The 20,734-nt window shown below is 36.4% G+C and overlaps 2 protein-coding genes across 2 annotated transcripts; both read left to right on the forward strand.

Moving 5' to 3' along the window:
- Positions 1-7,061: 7,061 nt before the first annotated feature.
- On the forward strand, positions 7,062-12,594 carry LOC103931943 (IST1-like protein). The gene is made up of 7 exons (XM_009341474.3): positions 7,062-7,215; positions 7,321-7,391; positions 7,686-7,818; positions 7,978-8,081; positions 10,716-10,887; positions 11,020-11,160; positions 11,261-12,594. The coding sequence occupies exons 2-7, from the start codon at positions 7,342-7,344 to the stop codon at positions 12,275-12,277; spliced, it is 1,617 nt and encodes a 538-aa protein (XP_009339749.2). The 5' UTR covers positions 7,062-7,215; positions 7,321-7,341; the 3' UTR covers positions 12,278-12,594.
- A 6,532-nt stretch (positions 12,595-19,126) lies between these two features.
- LOC103931335 (ATP synthase delta chain, chloroplastic-like) lies at positions 19,127-20,158 on the forward strand. Its single transcript, XM_009340785.3, has one exon. The coding sequence runs from the start codon at positions 19,156-19,158 to the stop codon at positions 19,915-19,917; it is 762 nt and encodes a 253-aa protein (XP_009339060.3). The 5' UTR covers positions 19,127-19,155; the 3' UTR covers positions 19,918-20,158.
- The last annotated feature ends 576 nt before the right edge of the window (positions 20,159-20,734 follow it).

A 20,734-nucleotide genomic window follows, 5' to 3' on the forward strand; every position in this document is an offset into this window, starting at 1 on the left:
TTCTGTGTGCAGAGTGTGAGAGCAGGGACCTTGTTATATAGTAAAAGAGGTGGAATCCAAGTAGGAAACTTCCCATCATGTAATTCCACTCGAACAAGACTTTTATCACCTAAACTTTAGTATTCATATCTAATTTGGTTTACTAATTGTATCAGGATTACTTTAGCTATAAAATCCTAATAATACACTCCCTTTATTAGCATACAAGTATTATTGAAATCAATCTCTGCAATCCTTAATCTATATGAGATGTTACACACAAGTGTGTAACTCTAATATAGCCTTACATTCTCCTACTAAAGTCAACACTTGTATACAAAAGACTCAAAATCGAATATTAAAAATTGCCCTTATTGGCCATGAGATCAAAACAATAAAATCCATGATAAACAAACATTTGTTATGAGCTGATATCCATAAAGAACAAGAGGGAATGACATTTTACAAACTAAACATTATCCCCAAGATTACTGTCATGAAATTAACAAACACATAAAGCTACAACAAGATATGAATGAATCAATGTATAGTATTTGGTCTTATAAGTGCAACCTGTATATCACTAAGCATTTGGTCACCTTAATGACTGAAACCAAAGTCAAACTGTAATACTTCTAAAGAAGCCTTTATTGGGATGGCTTAATTTTTCCCAAGTATGAAATTGAATCTTATCACAAGGGATTAGGCAATACAAAAGCATTCTTCATCCAAAACTTAAAATTTGAGAAAACAAACTGAAATAAATTTGGTAAAAGACTTCTTCAATATCTATGTTTACAAGTGAATCATTAGAAGAAGATGAGCATGTGTCAATAACCTTAAGCTCATTCCTAATGTTTGTACAAAGAAACAAAGAACTGAAGACAGAAAAAAAAAAAATTAGAATATCAGACCTCCTGTTCTCTTAGTAAGACCTTGGTATTGATCAAGTTCCACGTCTATACTTTAGACGAGTTAGACAAAGTTAATTCAAAGTTTGTAAACTATTTACTTTGGAAAAAAAAAAAAAAAACACATTTTAGATGAAAACTTACTATAAAATTTTAAGTAAAACTTCAATGTAACAAAAATGTGATGTGAGTCTAATCCTCAAAACTTTATGAGCTTGGTCCTACTGGATGAGGCAATTAGTGAGTGTGAAGCTCACATTCTGTTAGCAAGATTCAATGAATCAATTGTAATTACTTCACAATTCTCTAGATTAAGTTATGTTTCCGTAAATTATATAGGGAAATGAATCAATTGTAATTAATAGTTTCATCAAATGTATTCTATATATCATGTAATTGAAATGAATCAATACAAGGAAATATTCATTCAAATGTATTCTATACATCATGTATTCCTTTTTAATTCTCCCACTTGGACAAATACTCACTAGTCACTATATTTTGTTACTTCAAAATAACTAATACAAAATTGTCGAACAAGGTTTATGCAATGTACTTTAATTTTGTTTACTCTTTCAAGTTCAATTAACCTCAAACAAGTATTTAACAAATTACAAACTTGTCTTTATATATGAAAATAAAACCACTATGAGTCTATCTTGTGACATCCCACATCGCCTTGGGGAGTGATCCTTATATGTATATTCCCATCCCTACCTAGCACGAAGCTTTTTGGGAGCTCCCTGGTTTCGGGTTCCGTAGGAACTCCGAAGTTAAGCGAGAAGGGGGCTAGAGCAATCCCATGATGGGTGATCCACTGAGGGAATGGTAAGCCCAAAACGGACAATATCGTGCTACGGTGGTAGAGCGGGCTCGGAAAGTGATCCGCCCCGGGCCAGGATGTGACAATTCTTCCCGATCCGAGATGTATCAATACTTATGCTTAATATGTAATCATAACACAACAGAATTTAGTGAAGAAAACAAAAATGAGACGTACAGAACTTTAAATGAGGTAAGATTAATCATGGTGGGATTCAAAATACTAGTTAGCTAGTAAAAAGCAAACAAATTGTAGCATATTGGCTAAGGATTGAAAACGGTCATCCGTCCTAACAAATAAATCTTTAAATTAAAAGCAAGACAACTACACGATTGCGCACCACATCAAATTATAATGTATAGCTTTAGTGATATAACTCATGGCATACATGGTGTGACATGTACCATGTTTATGCTATCTGACAATCCATATGGTAATACCAAAGTGCAAACCCCTTATTATTCCAAAGAATTTATCATGCTTAAGAGTACTTCTACATATTAGTCAATGCATGATATAGATATTGTCTTGGTTAAGAATTCATACCATGCTTTCTCTTCTTAAATCAGTCTCAGTCCGTAGTTATAAAAAGTGTTAACATTTTTAACCCCATAACTATATAGTTTACAGTTTCGACACCTTTGGATGAAGAAATACTGATAACAATTTCTTTTGTTGATAATACTACCATAGCTATGTTTGAATTTCATGTAGCCTTGCTTTCATATCTTTGTGAAAGGAGAAAGCAAAACCTAATTTAAACATATGTATATGATATATTATACCACTAGAATCAGTGGCGGATCCAGGATTTTAAATTCGGAGGGTCCCAATTATAAAGGTCAAAAAATTTATAGACAAAAATAACATTGAAAATTTAAATATAATACATTTCATTTAAAAATCATATGCAAAACAATATTACAAATTATAAAATCATAATTCAAGCGTCCATTACAAGGTTTCATAAGTTACTAGGGAGTACCTAAGTTATTGATTATCTAATATGAACCACTAAATTTAAAGGGGTGTGCTATTCACACACCCCTTTTTGCGTCTCACACACCCTTTGTTTATTTCTGTCATTTGATATTTTTTAATTCAGTCGATCCGACGGTCGCAAATTAAGAGGGTGTGTATGAAGTAAAAAGGGGTGTGTGGATAGCAAATTAAAACACCGGTCAAATAAAACTCTCCCCAAACACACCATTTTTCTCTTTTACTAGTTTCCAAACATCCACATTCTCTCTCACTAAGAACAAAGTTGTCATACCTCCACTAACCGCCTCCCTCCCCATTCTCCCGAAGCCATGGTAGCTCCACCACCAAATTTCACCAACCCATGACAGATCATATCCATCTTACTAACCTTATGAAGGAAACTTCACCCATAAGAAAAATTACTAAGATGGTTGAAATAATTTGGGAAAGTTTGGGCTTATGTACTGCCCCCACCAGACGACACAGAAAGATTGGAGGAGAAGTGGGTGGCACCGATGAATGAGACCATGGCAGAAGCAAGGAGGAGAGAGGCAGGAAGGGTCCCTATTTCTTTCTTCTCCGTGCGCGGTCATCTTCTCCGAGAAGAAGACAGCCACTGCAACCTACACAGACCTCATGCTCGAGTACGAGGGGTCCTCGGAAAATTTATAGTAACGATTTAGGATTGCCGACGGGTCCTGGGACCTCCCTGGTCCCTATATGGATCCGTCCTTGACTAGAATCCAAACCATGAAAAATAAAAATAAAAGCAAACCTCCTTTGGAAGGGTTTCTTTCTCCATGTTATGAATTCTAGTGCAATTCTAATAATTAGTTCTTTGATCAAGTTCAGAAATTACACATAAACAAGAAAGGCTTTAACCAATACATGAATATGCAACATTTAATTTGTTGATCGTGATCAGAGTGATGAAGCTAATAACGAAGCTGATAGGCATCTTCTGAATTTTTGTAGCTTTCCAATGCATTTTCCGTCTCTCTACAACTCAATATGATTAGTGTTGAAAAATATCAAGATCAAATTTACCACATTCTTCATTGGAAAATCTTAATAGAATGAGAACAAAAACAAAATAGTATTTTCCTTAATAAGACTTTAGTGAGGACAAAGTAATACACAACCAGTGATGGTTGTTCATGTTTTGTGGCTTCATGATCATAGGTTTTTGAAGACTTCATAAATAACCACTGAACTTCACATTGCAACTTGATTCATGAAAGTATCTCCAAGTATCCATGGGATTAAACAATTCTATTTGTTACGACATTTAGTGGACATTTTACCAAATGAAAGAATCACGAGAATCCAACAAACTTAATTAGATAAACTCACGCTGACGATTTAGTCACTTTCATTGGATTTGAAAAGCAGTTGTTCATAATCTTTATGGTGTAAGATGCTTGTTGTCATATTTTTTATGTATTGGTATACATTTATGATTCAATTGGCTTACCTTATTGACTGAAGGCAAAACAAAGATTACACAAAACATGTACCACTCACAAAATACCAATAATCTGGTCCATTCTTTAATTTTCAATTTTGTATATATGTCAATCAAGATAACTCCCAATTCTGCTTCTTCCTCCTTTAGTTATCACCACAAGACAGACTAAGAAACTCAAAGATCCCATGCTATAAAGAAAACAGATCGTCCTCTTACTTGTAAAAATCAAATTCTCATTTTTTATTTTCTCTTGGCTTTTACGATGGAAGCATTCATCTTTTATTTTATTTTACATATTTTTAATTTTCTGCTAGTAATTGAAAAGTATTAGGCTTTTGTTATTGTTGGGGAACTTGATGTGGAAAAACTGCACAAATCCCTCAATACCTTTATGAGGTCGGATAACAAAAAACAGAATCTCAACAATGCATATTAGTTTTTGGGTAAATTACACAAAACTACCTCAACTATTGAGCCAGTCATAGTTTCATACCCCATCTTTAAAAAGTGTCAATGTCATACCTCATCTACGAATTTATTACAATTTCATACTTTCCATTAGTTGTCTATTAATTCCTCTATTAAATGCTGACGCGGTTTGAGGCGGGACCCACTTTATATTAAATATTAAAAAAATTAATTAAATATTAACTAAATATTAAAAAATAAAAAAAAAACCAAAAAAAACCAAACCCACACCTAAATCCCCTTCCCCTCCCCCTTCCTAAAGCTTCCCATCACCCTTCTACCTTCTCTCCACTGCGTTTCATCAAACCCTAATTTGATTTTTCTTCATCCGTTATGCCGAGAAATCCGTTGCGGAGATGGACAACGATGACGATTTCAAGCTGCTATTGGCGGAGGCTGCTCTGCTAGTCCACCAAATGAAGCTGAAGCGCTTAAAGAAAGCAATTAGGGTTTTCGAAGAACCTCTCGTCGACGAATTGGAGAGCCGCCGAGTGAATCCCTCTAAATTTGAATCTCTAAGCTTGGAGGAATCAAATGAGCCGTCAAGGTTGGGGTTGGGATTAGAAGGTTTGGGCGGCGAAAGGGATTCTAATTACGGATTTGACAGCTTGGGCGGTGGTGAAGGTGAAATGAGTTCTGGTTCTGACGGGTTGGGTGCTGGAGGGGAAATCTATTTTGGTTTTGATGGTTTGGACGGTGAAGGTGAAATGAATTCGAGTTTTGATGGTTTGGGTGGTGGCGAAGATGGCAATGGAGCTAAGAGGGTTTTGGATTTTGATTCTGAGGGAGAGGAATTTGGTGAAGAAGGAGAACATCTAAACCAGGAGATGTCGGAAGAAAGTGGGGATGTGAGTTTTGGGGGGTGGGGGGGGGGGAACGAGTCAATGGGGAAGATATGGGTGTGGGTTTGGTTTTTTTTTTTGGTTTTTCAGTTTTTTTGGGTTTTTTTTTTAATTTTTTTAATATTTAATTAATTTGATAGAAAGTGGGTCCCTCATCAAGCTACGTCAGCATTTAACGAAGAAATTGACAGACAACTGACGAAATGTATGAAATTGTAATAAATTAGTAGATGATGTATGACATTGACATTTTTTAAAGATGGGGTATGAAACTGTGATTGGCTCAATAGTTGAGGTAGTTTTGTGTAATTTACCCATAGTTTTTTGTTAGTTTTCCTATCCCACCTAGATATGAACACAATTTTTAAATAATAGCTAAAGTGTCGATTTCATCATGGCAAGTTGTATCCATTATATGTTTGAAATCACACAATTTATTTCTTGATTGAAATCTAAAACATGCCATGGACTCTGTTTATAAATTTAAGGGTTTACCGAATAGGTCTTTAGTCGTATTATGAGCAAGATTTTAAAAAACGTTAGGCGCTAGTCGGGTGGCGGCTAGGTGAGGCTTAGAGGGATTTATGTAAATTTATTATATATCTTGTAAATAAGTGCATATTTACATTAAAAAAAAAAAGAATTTATACTTGTATGGATAATAAAAAGAATGATAAAATGCAAAAATAGAAGTAGAATAATACACAAAGTACATCCATCCAACAAGTTCAATATTTAAAAAACAGTAATCATAAAATCATAATGAGGAGTATTCTTAGATGATAGACTAAATTCTTCTTGTTTATGATCCTTGCATTGGATTAGACATAGTATCTAGTTTATTTCTTTTCTTTGTATGCATCCCCTCAATAGTGCTCTTATTCATTTCACAATTGGATGAACTTATAGTCAATCCATAATTTACAAATTAGGTACACCATTTCCATAAGTATACCACCATGAAACTAAAAAAGAAAAAAAAGTACACAATTAATTAAAAAACAAAAAAAAACAAAACCGCCTAGGCACTGCCACCTAGGACCACCTAACTCCAGATCGATTTTTCAAAACGATTTGCCCTAAATCTGGGCTGGCCTTCACCACTAAGGCCGATTTTTAGAACATTGATTATGAGTGGCTCTGATACCATATGTTACAAGGAAATTCATAATCAACTAAGAACACTTATTTGAATTAGAAACTCTGTTGAGCAATCTTTTGAACATATGCATCTCTACTTGTATCATGACAACTCTATAGCGTAAACAAATGATCTTCTACTCTCTTTCACTGTTCTTATCACATCTCTATTCAATGAGGCTAGAAGAGTTATTTCTGTGTGTAGAGTGTGAGAGCAGGGACCCTTTTTATATAATAGAAGAGGTGAAATCTAAGTAGGAAATTTCCTGTCATGTAATTCTACTCAAACAAGATTTTATCACCTAAACTTATTCATATCTGATTAGGTTTGCTAATCGTATCAGGATTACTTTAGCTATAAAATCCTAATAATACACTCTCTTTATTAGCATACAAGTATTATTGATATGAATCTCTGCAATATGAGATGTTACATATAAGTGTGGAACTCTAATATATTTTTACAATTGTTAGCTAGGGAATGTTCGGACACAACGCACAGATGGCCCGCGCAAACATAGAGAGGTAAGCGGTACACGCCGGAAGGACGGGAGTCCTTGTCCATTAAGCAAACTTGTACTTAGCAGGTAGTCGTCTCCTCAGGTACTGGTCACAATTCTCAATCATATCCTCGTCATCAAATTCCTTCACTGCAACATCAAAATCCAATACGCAGAGAAAAGATTTGATCTTTTATTTGGGAACTAGGGATCTGGATTTTCATCGGCCATGTCGATGCTCGATTCCTTCTTCAACAAGGGCTTCAAAGCAGCCAAATGGTACCCCGTCACTCATCTCTCTCTCTCTCTCTCTCAGTTTGTCTCTCTTTTTTTTTTTTTTTTTTTTTTCCGTCTCAATTGTTATTGAGATCGAAATCTTGGATCGATTTGGTACTTCTGTTTGTCTGTTGAGGAAGTGTGAGATTTTACAAACTTTTAATTTCTTAGAAAACCCATTTGAGTATGATATACTGAAGATTTTAAGGACGGGGGTTTGAATTATTTGCGTTCTGTGGATGTGCAATGCAACTTTGAATTTTGTGATTTTATGTAAGTGTGTATTTCTATGTGCAGCAAAACCATGCTGAAATTGACAATTCCGCGGATAAAATTGTTGAGGAACAGGAGAGAAATTCAGATTAAACAGATGCGCCGCGACATTGCCAAGCTTCTTGAGACTGGCCAAGAGGCTACTGCGAGGATTCGGGTAATACATCTCTTTTCCTTATATTATCTATACTAAGAGATTCTGCTACTTCTGGAGTATATGAGTTGGGTACCCTTATTAGAAAGTATGAAGAGAAAGTTTAGTTTGGGTATTTCTAACGATCATTTCGTAATGGTGTTATTGATATTTACATTTCAGGTAGAGCATATTATTAGAGAAGAGAACATGATGGCAGCTCAGGAGATCCTTGAGCTATTTTCTGAGCTTATTGCTGTCCGCCTTCCAATTATTGAATCACAAAGGTTATTCTCTAAACTGATGATTTGCTTGTAACATGTTCCTGTTCAGTTTCTATTTCTGATTGTTTTTCATAAAAAAAAAAAAAAAATACTTTAACCCAACCTTTTGGTTTAGCATTTCTGTAAGCTTATATTTTCTGCGGTCAGAACCCTAATCTGAAATTGTGTCAATATCTCATATTTCTCTCGAGGGAGGGAACATTTTGATAACTGTATATATTGTAAGTCTAAAAACTGAGATGATTTGGGGAGCATGGGTTATAGTGCATGCTGCTATGCCTGCTATCTTTTTGAATGGCTAACCATAGGTTGGTTAACTTGGTTTCACCAAATCAAATTTAAGTCAATGTTTGAAAATTTGGAAAATATCTATACATATGTTTTAGTATGGTGAAAGAATGACTGTCAGTGGATTGTATAAAGAAGGAAGATTTAGTTTTAGATTTATGTTTGCTTCCACTTTGTGTAGAATCTCATTCTTAAAAAGCAATTGATACGTTGTAATCCCTTATAAACTTGCAAGCAATTCAGCAATGTGTTAGTGAAAAATCTGGGCTGATCTAGGGTGCATCTCTTGGATTTAGTAACAGGCATGTATTATAGAAATTATGAACCGGTATGATTTAGAAAAAGAAAAAAATTGAAATTTATTGTTAATAATCCTCAGTCCATAGTGTACTCATTGTTTCTTTTCCTTGTGGGGAGAGAGATGGCTTTGAAAAAAGACCATTGTTGCTAGAATAAAGAACAAAATTTCTCTTAATCAATTAATCAAATCAAAGGATTTTTTTTAATACTTGAGGGATTGAGCACAGGACCTCTAAAATCCCTTTGCTCCCCCCACCATACATGTTTCCCCACCCATTTTTATCAAAAAGTTTTATTGGAGTTTTGTCACTATATGTTATTACTTTAGGATAATCTAAATTAGAAAATAATGCTCATGTCTTTGATTTTGACACCTAACTATATTTTCTGAATAACTTCTTTTCTATTCTTCGTTTCAAGTTTCCTTACAAGACCAAATAAAGCTCTGTTAGTTGTTAGTTGTAACTTTGCGTTAGATTGATGTGACTATTTTTTCTTCACAGCACACCAGACAAACTTAAATCTTCTTGGAGAAGAGCCTTATAAACCACATGTTATAGCAAAAAGGGCAAAAAGCCCCTGCATTCCAAGTGGGTGTTAACAGAAGCAACCTCTTTAGACTAAGACAAAAGCACACATTCACAAACACACGCGCATCATTTTGAGATGTACATGGGTGCAGAGGTAAACTCGTTAAGAGAAAATTATAGATGAGAAGAAGAGTCTGCAATGGCCTAGCTACATAAATTCTTAAATACGAGGCATGGGACTTTGGATATGATGATATGGTTTCTCATAGCATTTTTTAAGTCAAGAATACATCATTTTATTACCTAATCAGATGTTGCTGTGGCTCATCTGCAAAGCTTGTAATTTGTGGGGTAAAACTTTTAATTTTTAGTGTCTGACTAAGCTTGTAAACTAGCCTATGTTTCTCATGGTAGAAATTTGGCTGCTGCATTTTTGGTTAGATCACAAAAGCTTTTTGAAATAATTTGAAAGTGCAATGATCATATTTTCTATTGCGTCTAATCAATAATATTACATGTTTGATTGGTTAAAGGTCCGAAGTCTTAACATTTCTGAGTTTTTGGGAAACCCAAACTTAATCCTTTAATTCACTTGTTTGTTGCCCTGTAAAATAGATATACATGAAAGATATTCACTTGTTTTCAGTTCCATAGAAAACATGCTGCTAACAGGCTCTCTCTGTAAGCTTGTTTTGGGTTTCTAGTTTCATATATACTTAATTTGTCTCTAGAAATAATTGGGGAGAGAAGAGAGAGGAAAAAGAAAATTTGAGAACTAGTGATTGGTTTTTCTTCTTGTGGAATACAAGCACTTTAGCTAAGCTGGACAGATGTATAGGTTTGTACTTTTCTTCCCAAATTGTTACAAATAAAATATCAATACCATCTTTTACCAATATATTCGAGTAACCAAACAGAGTCTGTCATTCAAGGATTGCAATTCAGTCACTAAACCCATCAAATGCTAGCAGGGAGCACTGTCTGCTCTCTAGCCGGTGGTTTATTGTTGTGCTTCTGGAATACGGAGTCCAATAGTATCAGTTATAGGAAGTTTGTTTGAGTTTCATATTTACTCTGTCCTTGTTCGTTGATGGAGGATCAGATGAACCTATTATGAAATTTCTGACTGTATTAAGACTTTACGAACTGTTGTGGCAATCCAGATGGTATACCACGCATTATACAACCCCAACCCTCATTTATCCCGGGGAATTCCATTAACTCACATTGCACTTCCACATAACCCTCCATGTTATTTTACTGAGGTAGCTTGTGCCACATGCACTTCTAGCATCACATAGCTTACTATCTCGGTTAGTCTGTGTACCTTGGTCCTTTACTAGGTTCATATGGTTGATTATTCTCAACCATTTGTCGCATTAAGTGTTGTCTGTGATACTTGACTTACTTTTTTGGCATTAAAGTTTGTTGAAGTCGACACAAAAGAGTTAGTTAAGTTTTGTAATTACTTACATTTTAAAATTCACATACTTTATTTATAACTTTTCGTTTGGTACAGGGAATGCCCAATAGACTTGAAAGAAGCAATATCCAGTGTGTGTTTTGCTGCGCCAAGATGTGCTGATCTGCCGGAGTTGCTGCAAGTTCAAATGCTATTTGCTTCAAAATATGGCAAGGAATTTGTAGCAGCTGCAACAGAGCTCGTACCAGATTGTGGTGTCAATCGCCAGGTTTTATGAACCTTCTTTTTGTAGTGTACTCCCTTTTTCTCCCATGATCTTTTAGTCAACTAAACTTGCATGGGTGTTGTTCATGATATTTAGTTTCCTACTATGTGTTTGTGACATTCAGTTTTGGTACAGTTGATAGAACTGCTTTCTGTTCGTGCGCCCTCGCCTGAGAAAAAACTGAAGCTTCTGAAAGAAATTGCTGAAGAGCATGACCTGGATTGGGATCCTGCTGCATCTGAAGCTGAAATTTATAAACCGCATGAAGATTTGTTGGTAAGCATATATGCCCCTGCTTGGTCTCATTTTTTGCTTGTCCTTTTTTCCCTTTTTATTTTTCACCTATGTCTGCTTAAATCTGTCCTCTCATTGTCAGAGTGGTCCGACACAGTTTGTTAGTGGGTCTAAATTGCCCCTTCCCAAAGAAAAACATGATGAAACATTGCAATACAGCCCGGATCAAGACCAGAAAGAATTGTCTGATTCTGATGACGGTTTGGACTCATTAAACTTTCCTGAAGTACCCAAGCAGTCACTACGACCAAGTGCAAATCCAGCCTCAGCACCTGCAATGTCTCCTTCTTTACCAACCCAGCCACACCCTGAAATTGATCATGACTTGTCAAAGAAACTTGGGTCCATTGACAGTCAATCTAAAGAGCCATCCTTTGAGTCTGGAGAAGTGATGGAAGAAAGATCAGTAGCTAACAATCAGGAACAGTCTCATGTCTCGGTTGGTGCTGTGGAAGATAAGCAGTTTTTGCCATTTATTTCTTCCCCCTCACTTTCTTCTGCATCATTTTCGACAAGACAAAGAAATCCACCACCAAATCTTTCAAGAACAAGAAGTGAGGTCAATGTTGATTTGCAGGATGTGTTAGCTGCTGCTCAGGCTGCTGCGGACTCTGCAGAACGTGCAGCCACAGCAGCTCGCTCGGCAGCTAGTCTTGCACAGGTCAGAATCAACGAGATTACCAAGAAAAACAGTGAAGAAGTCCCAGAAACTAGCTGTGAAAACCCATTTCATGTGGACGTTCCTAATCGGTCAGATACAAGAGAAAAACCAAACTCCAATCATCTTATCCCTGATGGTGGTTCTGATGGTGTAATAGATTCTCCGGTACCCCATCAAATCCATTTATATGGCCAGGGATCAGAGATATCAAATGCTTCGTCTATCACTATGGAACCACTTAATGTTGATTTTGATTCCGCACATTCCAATGATCATGCTTCTGAGCATGAACCTGTTCGTCATCAGCCTCAGAGATTGGCTTCAATGGAGGATGTCCCCTACTTCTGGTACCCGAACTTATTTACATCGCAAAATTCAAATGTCGGATCTGATGCTCAGTCTTCCACAGATAATCCTTTCCCATCCCAAGGACACTGAGGTTTGAGTATTTATCGTTTTTTTCCACGGCTCAATTTCGCTTTCTTAGATCTTGCTGAGCAGGGGATATGTTTGTACTGTCAAACAACTTTTGTTATGTGGTGTATTCAATTTTTTGTGATTTTGTATAGTAGTGCAATGTACTTGTTTATGTAAGTTGAATGGTTGTGAGTTTGTGCCTTTGATTCTGTTGAGGTGTTCATGGTCGAGAATTCATGGTATGTTGTCTTGGTTACATTTGGGATAGCAATGTACCAATTGTATTGCTGCTCGAAATAATTAGATATATGCAATAAAAAATGTTTCTTGATATGTTATTTACTTTGTATAAAAGGAAATTTGAACTTGAGTGCAAAAGAGCGGCAAACCACGTACATAGAAATAATTATGATATGAACTTATGACGGGAGAAGTCGGGTCCTTTTTCTCTGATAATACCCTTTATGATGCCAACTATATAGCAGTGCTTGAAGACAATATTTTAAATTACTCAAATTTATAGTGTTTTCAAAAAAAAAAAAAAAATTATGGAGAGTGAGGTTTTAACTTAGATCAAGGGAGCGGACACATTGCTTAGTCAACTAACTTAACTCATACTTGCATATGTGAGCGGCTTTTAAATTTACGAATTTCGTTAGATTTATTTGTACACACATTGAAATATTAAGATTTTAACTATTTAGAAAAACATGCAAGCAAGAAAAAAGTGCAATTTTTTTATTAAAGTCCTCATTATATAACTATTTTTCCTTTATTTTTGTTTTAGAAAGAGAAAGGACATCGGAGAAATGAGAGACACAAAAGAGTGAAGATGAATAGATGACAATAAATTAATTGTGCTTGGACAATATCGTGTTGGGCTGAATGAGTTCGTTTACCTATTTCATCTAATTGAAAAATACATACATTTTTTATATTAATTAATTGTTAATTGGGCCATAAATTCCTTCGTAATGAATAATGAAAATGGATTTTCAAATATAAAAGAGTCTGAATTTAAAAAGAAAAAGTTCAATTTCAATAAACTTTGAACCCCACGAATTCAAAATAAGATAAACAAATGGAAGTAATTCAAATCTTCGCATTTTAATCAAAATTTTATTTATTAAATTTATTTAATAATAAGAAAAAAAATAAAAAATAAAACAAAAACATAAAAAAAAAAACACCACATGAGCTGTGTGCGCATACTCCTAGCCCTTTCCCGTTTCCACTTTTTTTCCTCTATGTTGTCAGCTATCAGTAAGAGAGATTTTTTTCCTTAGAATAAGAGAAAGACTTCAAATTGAATTATATTTCTCAGTTTTGTTTTGTGGTATTGTTTCCCAGTAGTAGTCAAGACGACGAGAAATTTTTCAAGATGCTTGGGACACCGGGTGGTGCACCACGTGTCTCTATACAAATGGTGAGATTCTTGTGTTAAAAAATAAAGTTTTCCACCACTTACATAATAACACGTGATGTACCACTTGTATTACGAGTATAAGGAAAAATTTCTTCAAGATGACACCCAAGCTAAAGAAAATGAATGGAGAGCTACATTTAATTATTGTGTGTATGTAGAAAATGTGAGGGAATTTTAATTTGGTAATTGAAAACAACTTTTTAAATATAATTATTGATGACATAATCTTCTCAAGGTTTTGATCTAAAGTATCATTTATGGGTTCATTTTTTTTCGGCGCAATGCGTGCTCTTATAGGGCCTAAAAGGGTCTAAGTTACAAACCTTATGAAACTAAACCAAGAATTAGATACTATTTATAAAACTTGACCAATAAGTAGACATTATTTAAGAAACTGGACTAATAAGTAGATACTATTTTTGAAACGAAACCAAGAATTAGGCACAATTTCTAAAACTAAACCAATAGGTGGAAATTATTTATGATACTAAACTATACACTATTTATGAAACTGGACCAATAACTAGACACTATTTATGAAATATGACCACGAACTAGGCACTATTTATGAAAGTTGACCAATAACTAGACAATATTTATGAAACCAGACAAGAAAGAGATCATTTATGAAACTGTACCAATTACTATACATTATTTATGAAATTGGACCCAATAACTAGGCACTATTTATGAAACATGACAAAGAATTAGGCACAAGAAGTAGACACTATTTATAAAACTAGACCATAAATAGTGTAGTACCGTTCAGTTTCATAAATAGTGTTCAGTTTCATAACAGCGTCTGTGATAGACGCGCGTCAGGTTATTTTTTTTTTAATTTTTTTAATATTAAAATTGTGTCTTTTTATTAAAATTTAAGTTCTTTTATTATTTTTATTAAAATTTAAGGGTTTTTTTAATTAATATTTAATTCTTTTTCATTAAATAAAATTATAGCATGGTTTTTGGTTAAAATAAACTTAGGTCAAACTCTTTTAATGAAAGCTCCCTTTAAAACAAGAGTGTAGCTACCAAAGCAACAGTTGGTAGAACTACTATTTGTAAAATTGGCACATAATTATATTTTTGCTTTGTTTTTGAAAAGGCACATGATTAAAACTAAACAACATTTGATTAAAAATGTAAAACAGGTTAACCTGGTTCAACTCGACCCATTTAAAAAATTAAAAAATTAAAAACCTAAAAATCTAAAAGCCCCTTCCTCCATTCCGCTTCCTTTTTTCCCCGTCAGATCATTTCTCTCTCGCTTCAAAGCTCCCAACTTCTGAACCACCAACCACCCTAAACTTCAGATCAAAATCAACCCTACCTCACCTGAGCATCATGCACCCGCCTCTCAAAACTATCTCCTTGATTTCCAACCCGTCCCGATTCACACGCAAACCCGTATCTGGATTCACCACATCCGCCTCCACCATCCCGATCGTCATCACTCCCTGCCTTGCTTTCAGCCTCGCCTGCTCTATCACTGGGAGTTTGTTCCATTCCAACTTCCATGCGCATGACAGCATGATCCCTGTTGTCTCGGTCATCATGTACTCGTGACCCACCACTGACCTCAGGTCTTATCTATGCAAAATGTATACCTTTTTCTCTACAAACGAATTTTTTTCTATCTGTTTTGGGAATAGAAATAAAAAATAAATAAATTGAATTGTTTTAACTTAAAGAAATCGTATTGGGGTGGTTTAGAGGAGCAGAATGGGGCGGATATGTGGTTGCCTCTGATGAGGGCTGATGGTTTTAAGAGGGAGTTGCAGATCTTGGACTTGTGAGGAGAGGGAGAAGCCATGGCTGAGTTTGGGTGTGGTTAATTTTGATCTAGAATTTGGGTGACCGGTGGTTTAGTGGTTGGGAGCTTCGAAGTGAGGGAAATTGAAGAGCTGAGGGGGAACAGAGGAAGGAGTTTGGGTTTTTAATTTTTTTAATATTCATGTGGGCCTTAGTTATTGTTTATGTGGGCGTTATGTCATTAGTTAACGGAAATTCTGATGAAAAACTTAACAGATGTATGAAAGTATTCTAGAATTATGACTTTAGGTACTAGATTGGGACAAAAAATACTTAACGTAGAAAATGTTCAAAACCAAGAAACTTTAAAGGTAGTAAAGTGAGACTGACCCTTAAAGAGTATAACGAGGAATCTAGCGGTGGCTCCTCCAGCTATCCTGGATAGCCTCCTAGAGCATTTCCCCGACGAAGTTTGAGGGGAGTCGTTTGCCCTTTCTCGTTGAGATCCAGCCCCTCTGCCCCTTCTCGTTGCGATCCGACTGGATCTCAACAGCAACCGGTGCCAGAGAGACCAACAGTGGGATTGGTGGACAGACGGTAATGGTCGGGGGTAGGGGAGAAGCAACGGCAGTGGTGGGTGCCGGAAGGGTGGTAGGGGGTAGCGGAGGAGAAACAGCAGAACCTGATGGCAAAAATAAACATATTGTATGATGTTTAAGTTTCATTTTTTAATTTTCATGAATAATAAACAAGAATATACTCTTTAAGAAATCCGTCACGCAATCAAATTTTCTTCCTTTTCGTTCTTTCTTTTGAACAAATTGAACACCAGAAAAGCACATTAAGGAGAAACAAAATTAAATCAAATAGCTATTTATTTGAAGGTGCATATAAATTGTGATATATATAAAATAATAATACAAAAGAAATACATAGAGGTTGACACAGGGAAGGAGAATGGGTGACTATCATACTGTTCGATTATTTGACACATAAAGCTAGCCCGACCTAACATTAAAAATTAGTGTAGAATAATGTATAACAAAATGCACACAAAATAAAACCGAAACACCGAAAATCTAAAAACTATTTTAAACTTATCTTCACTTAAATGATTTTATTTTCATTCATTCTTTTTTTGTTTCTTCCCTTCACTCCTACCGTCCTTTTTCATTTCTCTTTTTCCAAATTCTCAATTTCAAAAAGTTAATACTAAAAAATAAAAAGAATATAGTGATCAAGCGGATATTAAAATTCAAACAACATTGAATAGAAATGAGAATATCCAACGCATGCTACACTAATAATTTGTGATAGGGCCATTCGAAAATGCTTGTCTAACACACACTTATGCTCAAATTGTGCTTTAGCAATTGTATTAAAGCACATCAATATTTTGATAAAAATACAAGTGATGCCTTGACAAACACTAGAAATAACTCGTGCAAAAAGTATATAACAAAAAGCAGTCCAAATACATTTTAAAACCTAAATGCACTTCTAATTTTATCCCGAAAGCGCATTCAAGCACACAAAAAAGAGCAAACACTTTAGTAATCTAAAAAGGATAATTTTATATGAACCCATGCAACATATTTCCACACCCAGCTTACTTTTTACACCCATATTATTTTTAAAGAAACTTTTAATATCTCTTTAAACCCAAATTTAGTACCTAAACCACCCTCACAAGCCTAGATCAATATGTTTACATTTATGTTTGTACCCAAGAGGTTAAAGGAACAAAACCAGAAAGTATGTTAGATTTCATGTCAAGAGTGAACCATTTCATTAAAATAAAGACAAAACTTAGAGAGAAAAAAAAAAGAAAAAGAAAAAGATTTTGATTCTGTCAGCCACAAACTTTGAATAATGCTTTGTCCATCACTCTGGAATGGCCAATATGATTCTTGAGTACACATCAAGAACTTTGTGCAATCATAAGATTGATCGAGAAGATCATTGCCATGGTGCCACCACAGCTGCCATGAGGGCTTTAAATCTTGCATCATGCGTTGCGGCTCTCCGATTGAAAAAATAGGGCTCTCGCAAATAAACTAACACTGACTGGACTGGCCAAATGTATCACGAGTTTGTCCAACGCTCATATGAATCTAAGCTTAGGAAGAGATGTATTGGTTTAAGTCAATTCTTAACTGCATTGAATTTGTTATCGTTTCACCAAAAAAAAAGTGTTATGGGTAATGAGGGTAGAGTTCGTAACAACTAGGCTGTTGACATCAAACTAAAGTTATCTGCATATTGCTGGTAACCAGCTTGCGTCGAATGACATAAAAAAAGTCTCCCTTAAGTTCTTTAGATGTTCTTTTGGTCTTGATACATGGGCTACCACTGCAATTCCAGATTTGTTGGGTGTGTTGGTGGAAAGTGGTGCAGACAATACCCTTATCTATGAGAGCGTTTTAGGGTTTAGCTATCATGAATACCCTTAGTGTCTTAGAGTTTTATACATCCATCCCTTCTTAAGGAACTTCTTTAGACAAAACTCTATTTTTTTCCTCTTTTTGGGTGGTAAATATTTCTCAGAACATAAAAGTGTGAATTAAACCCATGTGCCCAGGTGATAGGTGTGTGTAACATCCCACATCGACCAATGGAGAGGGAGTGATGTGTCTTATATGTACATGCCCACCTCCATATAACACGAGACCTTTTGGGGATTCACTGGCTTCGAATTCCATCAGAACTCCGAAGTTAAGCGAGTTAGGGCAAGAGCGGTCCTAGGATGGATGACCAAACCGTGAGGGCGTGGCCGGAGCCCAAAGCAGACAATATCGTGTTATGGCGGAGCCGGGACTGGGATGTGACAGAATGGTATCAGAGCCAGTTTTCCGTTTGGTGCGAGTGTACCGACGAAGACGTCGGGTCCCAAAGGGGGTGGATTGTAATATCCCACATCAACCAACGGAGAGGGGGTGATATGCATTGTAACATCCCACATCGAGCAACGGAAAGGGGGTGATGTGCCTTATATGTACATGCCCACCTCTATATAGCACGAGGCCTTTTAGGGACTCACTGGCTTCGGATTCTATCGGAACTCCAAAGTTAAGCGAGTTCGGGCGAGAGCGGTCCTAGGATGGGTGATCCATTGGAAGTTTTTGTGTGAGTTCCCAAAAACAAAATCGTGAGGGCTTGGCCAGAGCTCAAAGCGGACAATATCATGCTATGGTTAAGTTGGCACTGGGATGTGACATGTGTGTTTATTGATAAATTTTAGCTTTATTATTAATTTTATCATATACTTGATGGTAATTATGCAATATAATAAAAATGACAATTCATATTTAAAATTTAAGTTAAGTGTAAAGAAAAGTTACATGAATTCAAATAAAATTTTTCATCTAAAAACGCATTATATTATTTTAAAAACACTCACGAATAACAAGAATTAAATTTAACTGGTGTGAACTCTAATAAGAAAGAGTTTCTCCTATAAAACATAGAAAATAAAGGCTATCCTATAAAAGTTATCCACGCGTCAAATCCATATCTCGGTATGTCCTCCTCAAGATATAAGTGGCCATGAACTTCAAATTCCGGATAAAAGCTCATCGCATCTCGATCGTCAATCCCTCTCCTTCTCCACCATCCCAACCGTCCGTCCATCCTCATTTAAATCCCCAAAAGTTTCAAGCCACTTCTTTCCAACAAATCATCAGAAAAAAAAAAAGAGAAGAGAGCCACCCCTATTCCACCTATGGCCGCCCTCCAACGGACCCCAATCTCTCTCCAATCGAAAACCACCGCATCCCCACCACTCTCCTCCGCCCTCACCCCGCGAACCACCACTCTCTCTTTCTCCTTCTCCTCCACCTTCTCCCCCATCCACCTCAAACTCTCCACCTCCGCCCTCACCGCCCGCCGCACCGGCTCCGGGTCCCTCGGCGCTCGCATGAACGCCTCCGCCGCCGCCAGCTACGCCTCGGCGCTAGCCGACGTGGCGAAGTCGAACAACACCCTCGAAGCCACCTGCGGCGACGTGGAAAAGATCGAGAAGTTCTTCGGCGAGCCGTCGGTGTTCGACTTCTTCATCAACCCGACCATCGGCCTGGAGAAGAAGCGGCAGGTACTGGACGACATCGCCAAGTCGTCGGCGCTGCAGCCGCACGCGATCAACTTCCTGAACATCCTGGTGGACGCGAAGCGCATCGACCTGATAAAGGAGATCGTGAAGGAGTTCGAGGTGGTGTACAACAAGATTACGGACACGGAGTTGGCGATCGTGAGCTCGGTGGTGAAGCTGGAGTCGCAGCACTTGGCGCAGATAGCGAAGCAGGTGCAGAAGCTGACGGGAGCGAAGAATGTGAGGATTAAGACGGAGATTGATCCGAGTTTGGTGGCGGGGTTCACAGTGAGGTATGGGCAGTCGGGGTCCAAGCTTATTGACTTGAGTGTCAAGAAGCAGCTGGAGGAGATTGCGGCGGAGCTTGATTTGGGTGACATTAAGCTCAATTTATAACTCCACATTTGCTCTTAATATTTTATTTTTTTGGGTTAATGTGTAAAACCATTTGTTTTGAGTACACATATATATATATATATATGTCATATGTATGTATGCTTTCTTCTTGGGGAGTTTGACATGGATTCAGGCAAATTATCAAGGTTTTTTTGGTGGTTTAGTTAGTTTGAACCTTGAACTCAATGGATTAATTCATTGTATTTGGTGATTTTATCTTTAACGTAGCCTGTTGTTTCTATTTGATTATTCAATTTACCGATAAAAATAAAGAGTGTGTGGGTCCCAAACTTTTACGTCTTAGCTCAGTTTTTAAAAGTTACTCTGAACTAACAAGACTCTTTGCTTTAATAGTTGAGAAGAGAATATTTCTCGTATGCAATCTTATCCTTATTCTATAAAGAGATTATTTCCACGAACTTATAACATTTAGTCACAAAAAAGAAATTTTCAGTATACGACCTTGAATTTATAAAAACCTACATGTTTTGGACGAAAATTCGTTACCGAATTTTAAGTTCATAAATTAATTGTAAATTAGGGTGAAGGTTCATGCATACTTTTTCTCAAAAGTTCACGGGTCACCATTAATGAACGGCCAGCCACACGCTCCGGCCAGTGGGCCACTCCGAAGCCCCAAAGCTGCTTGTATAGAAAGCCACTATCGCCAGTAACAGCAACATCCTATGAGCATACTACTTTCCCTCCTAAACTTCTGATCGTCAGATCGAATAAACCGAAAAGAATCAAATGACAAAAATTCACAGGAAGTTTGTGAACAACACCATTCTAAATTAATCCAAATCAAATTTCAGCT

Source organism: the organism of the source record quoted next, unplaced genomic scaffold (genome assembly GCF_019419815.1).
Source record: "Pyrus x bretschneideri cultivar Hongxiangsu unplaced genomic scaffold, Pyrus_bretschneideri_v1 Contig49, whole genome shotgun sequence".
NCBI lineage: Eukaryota > Viridiplantae > Streptophyta > Magnoliopsida > Rosales > Rosaceae > Pyrus > Pyrus x bretschneideri.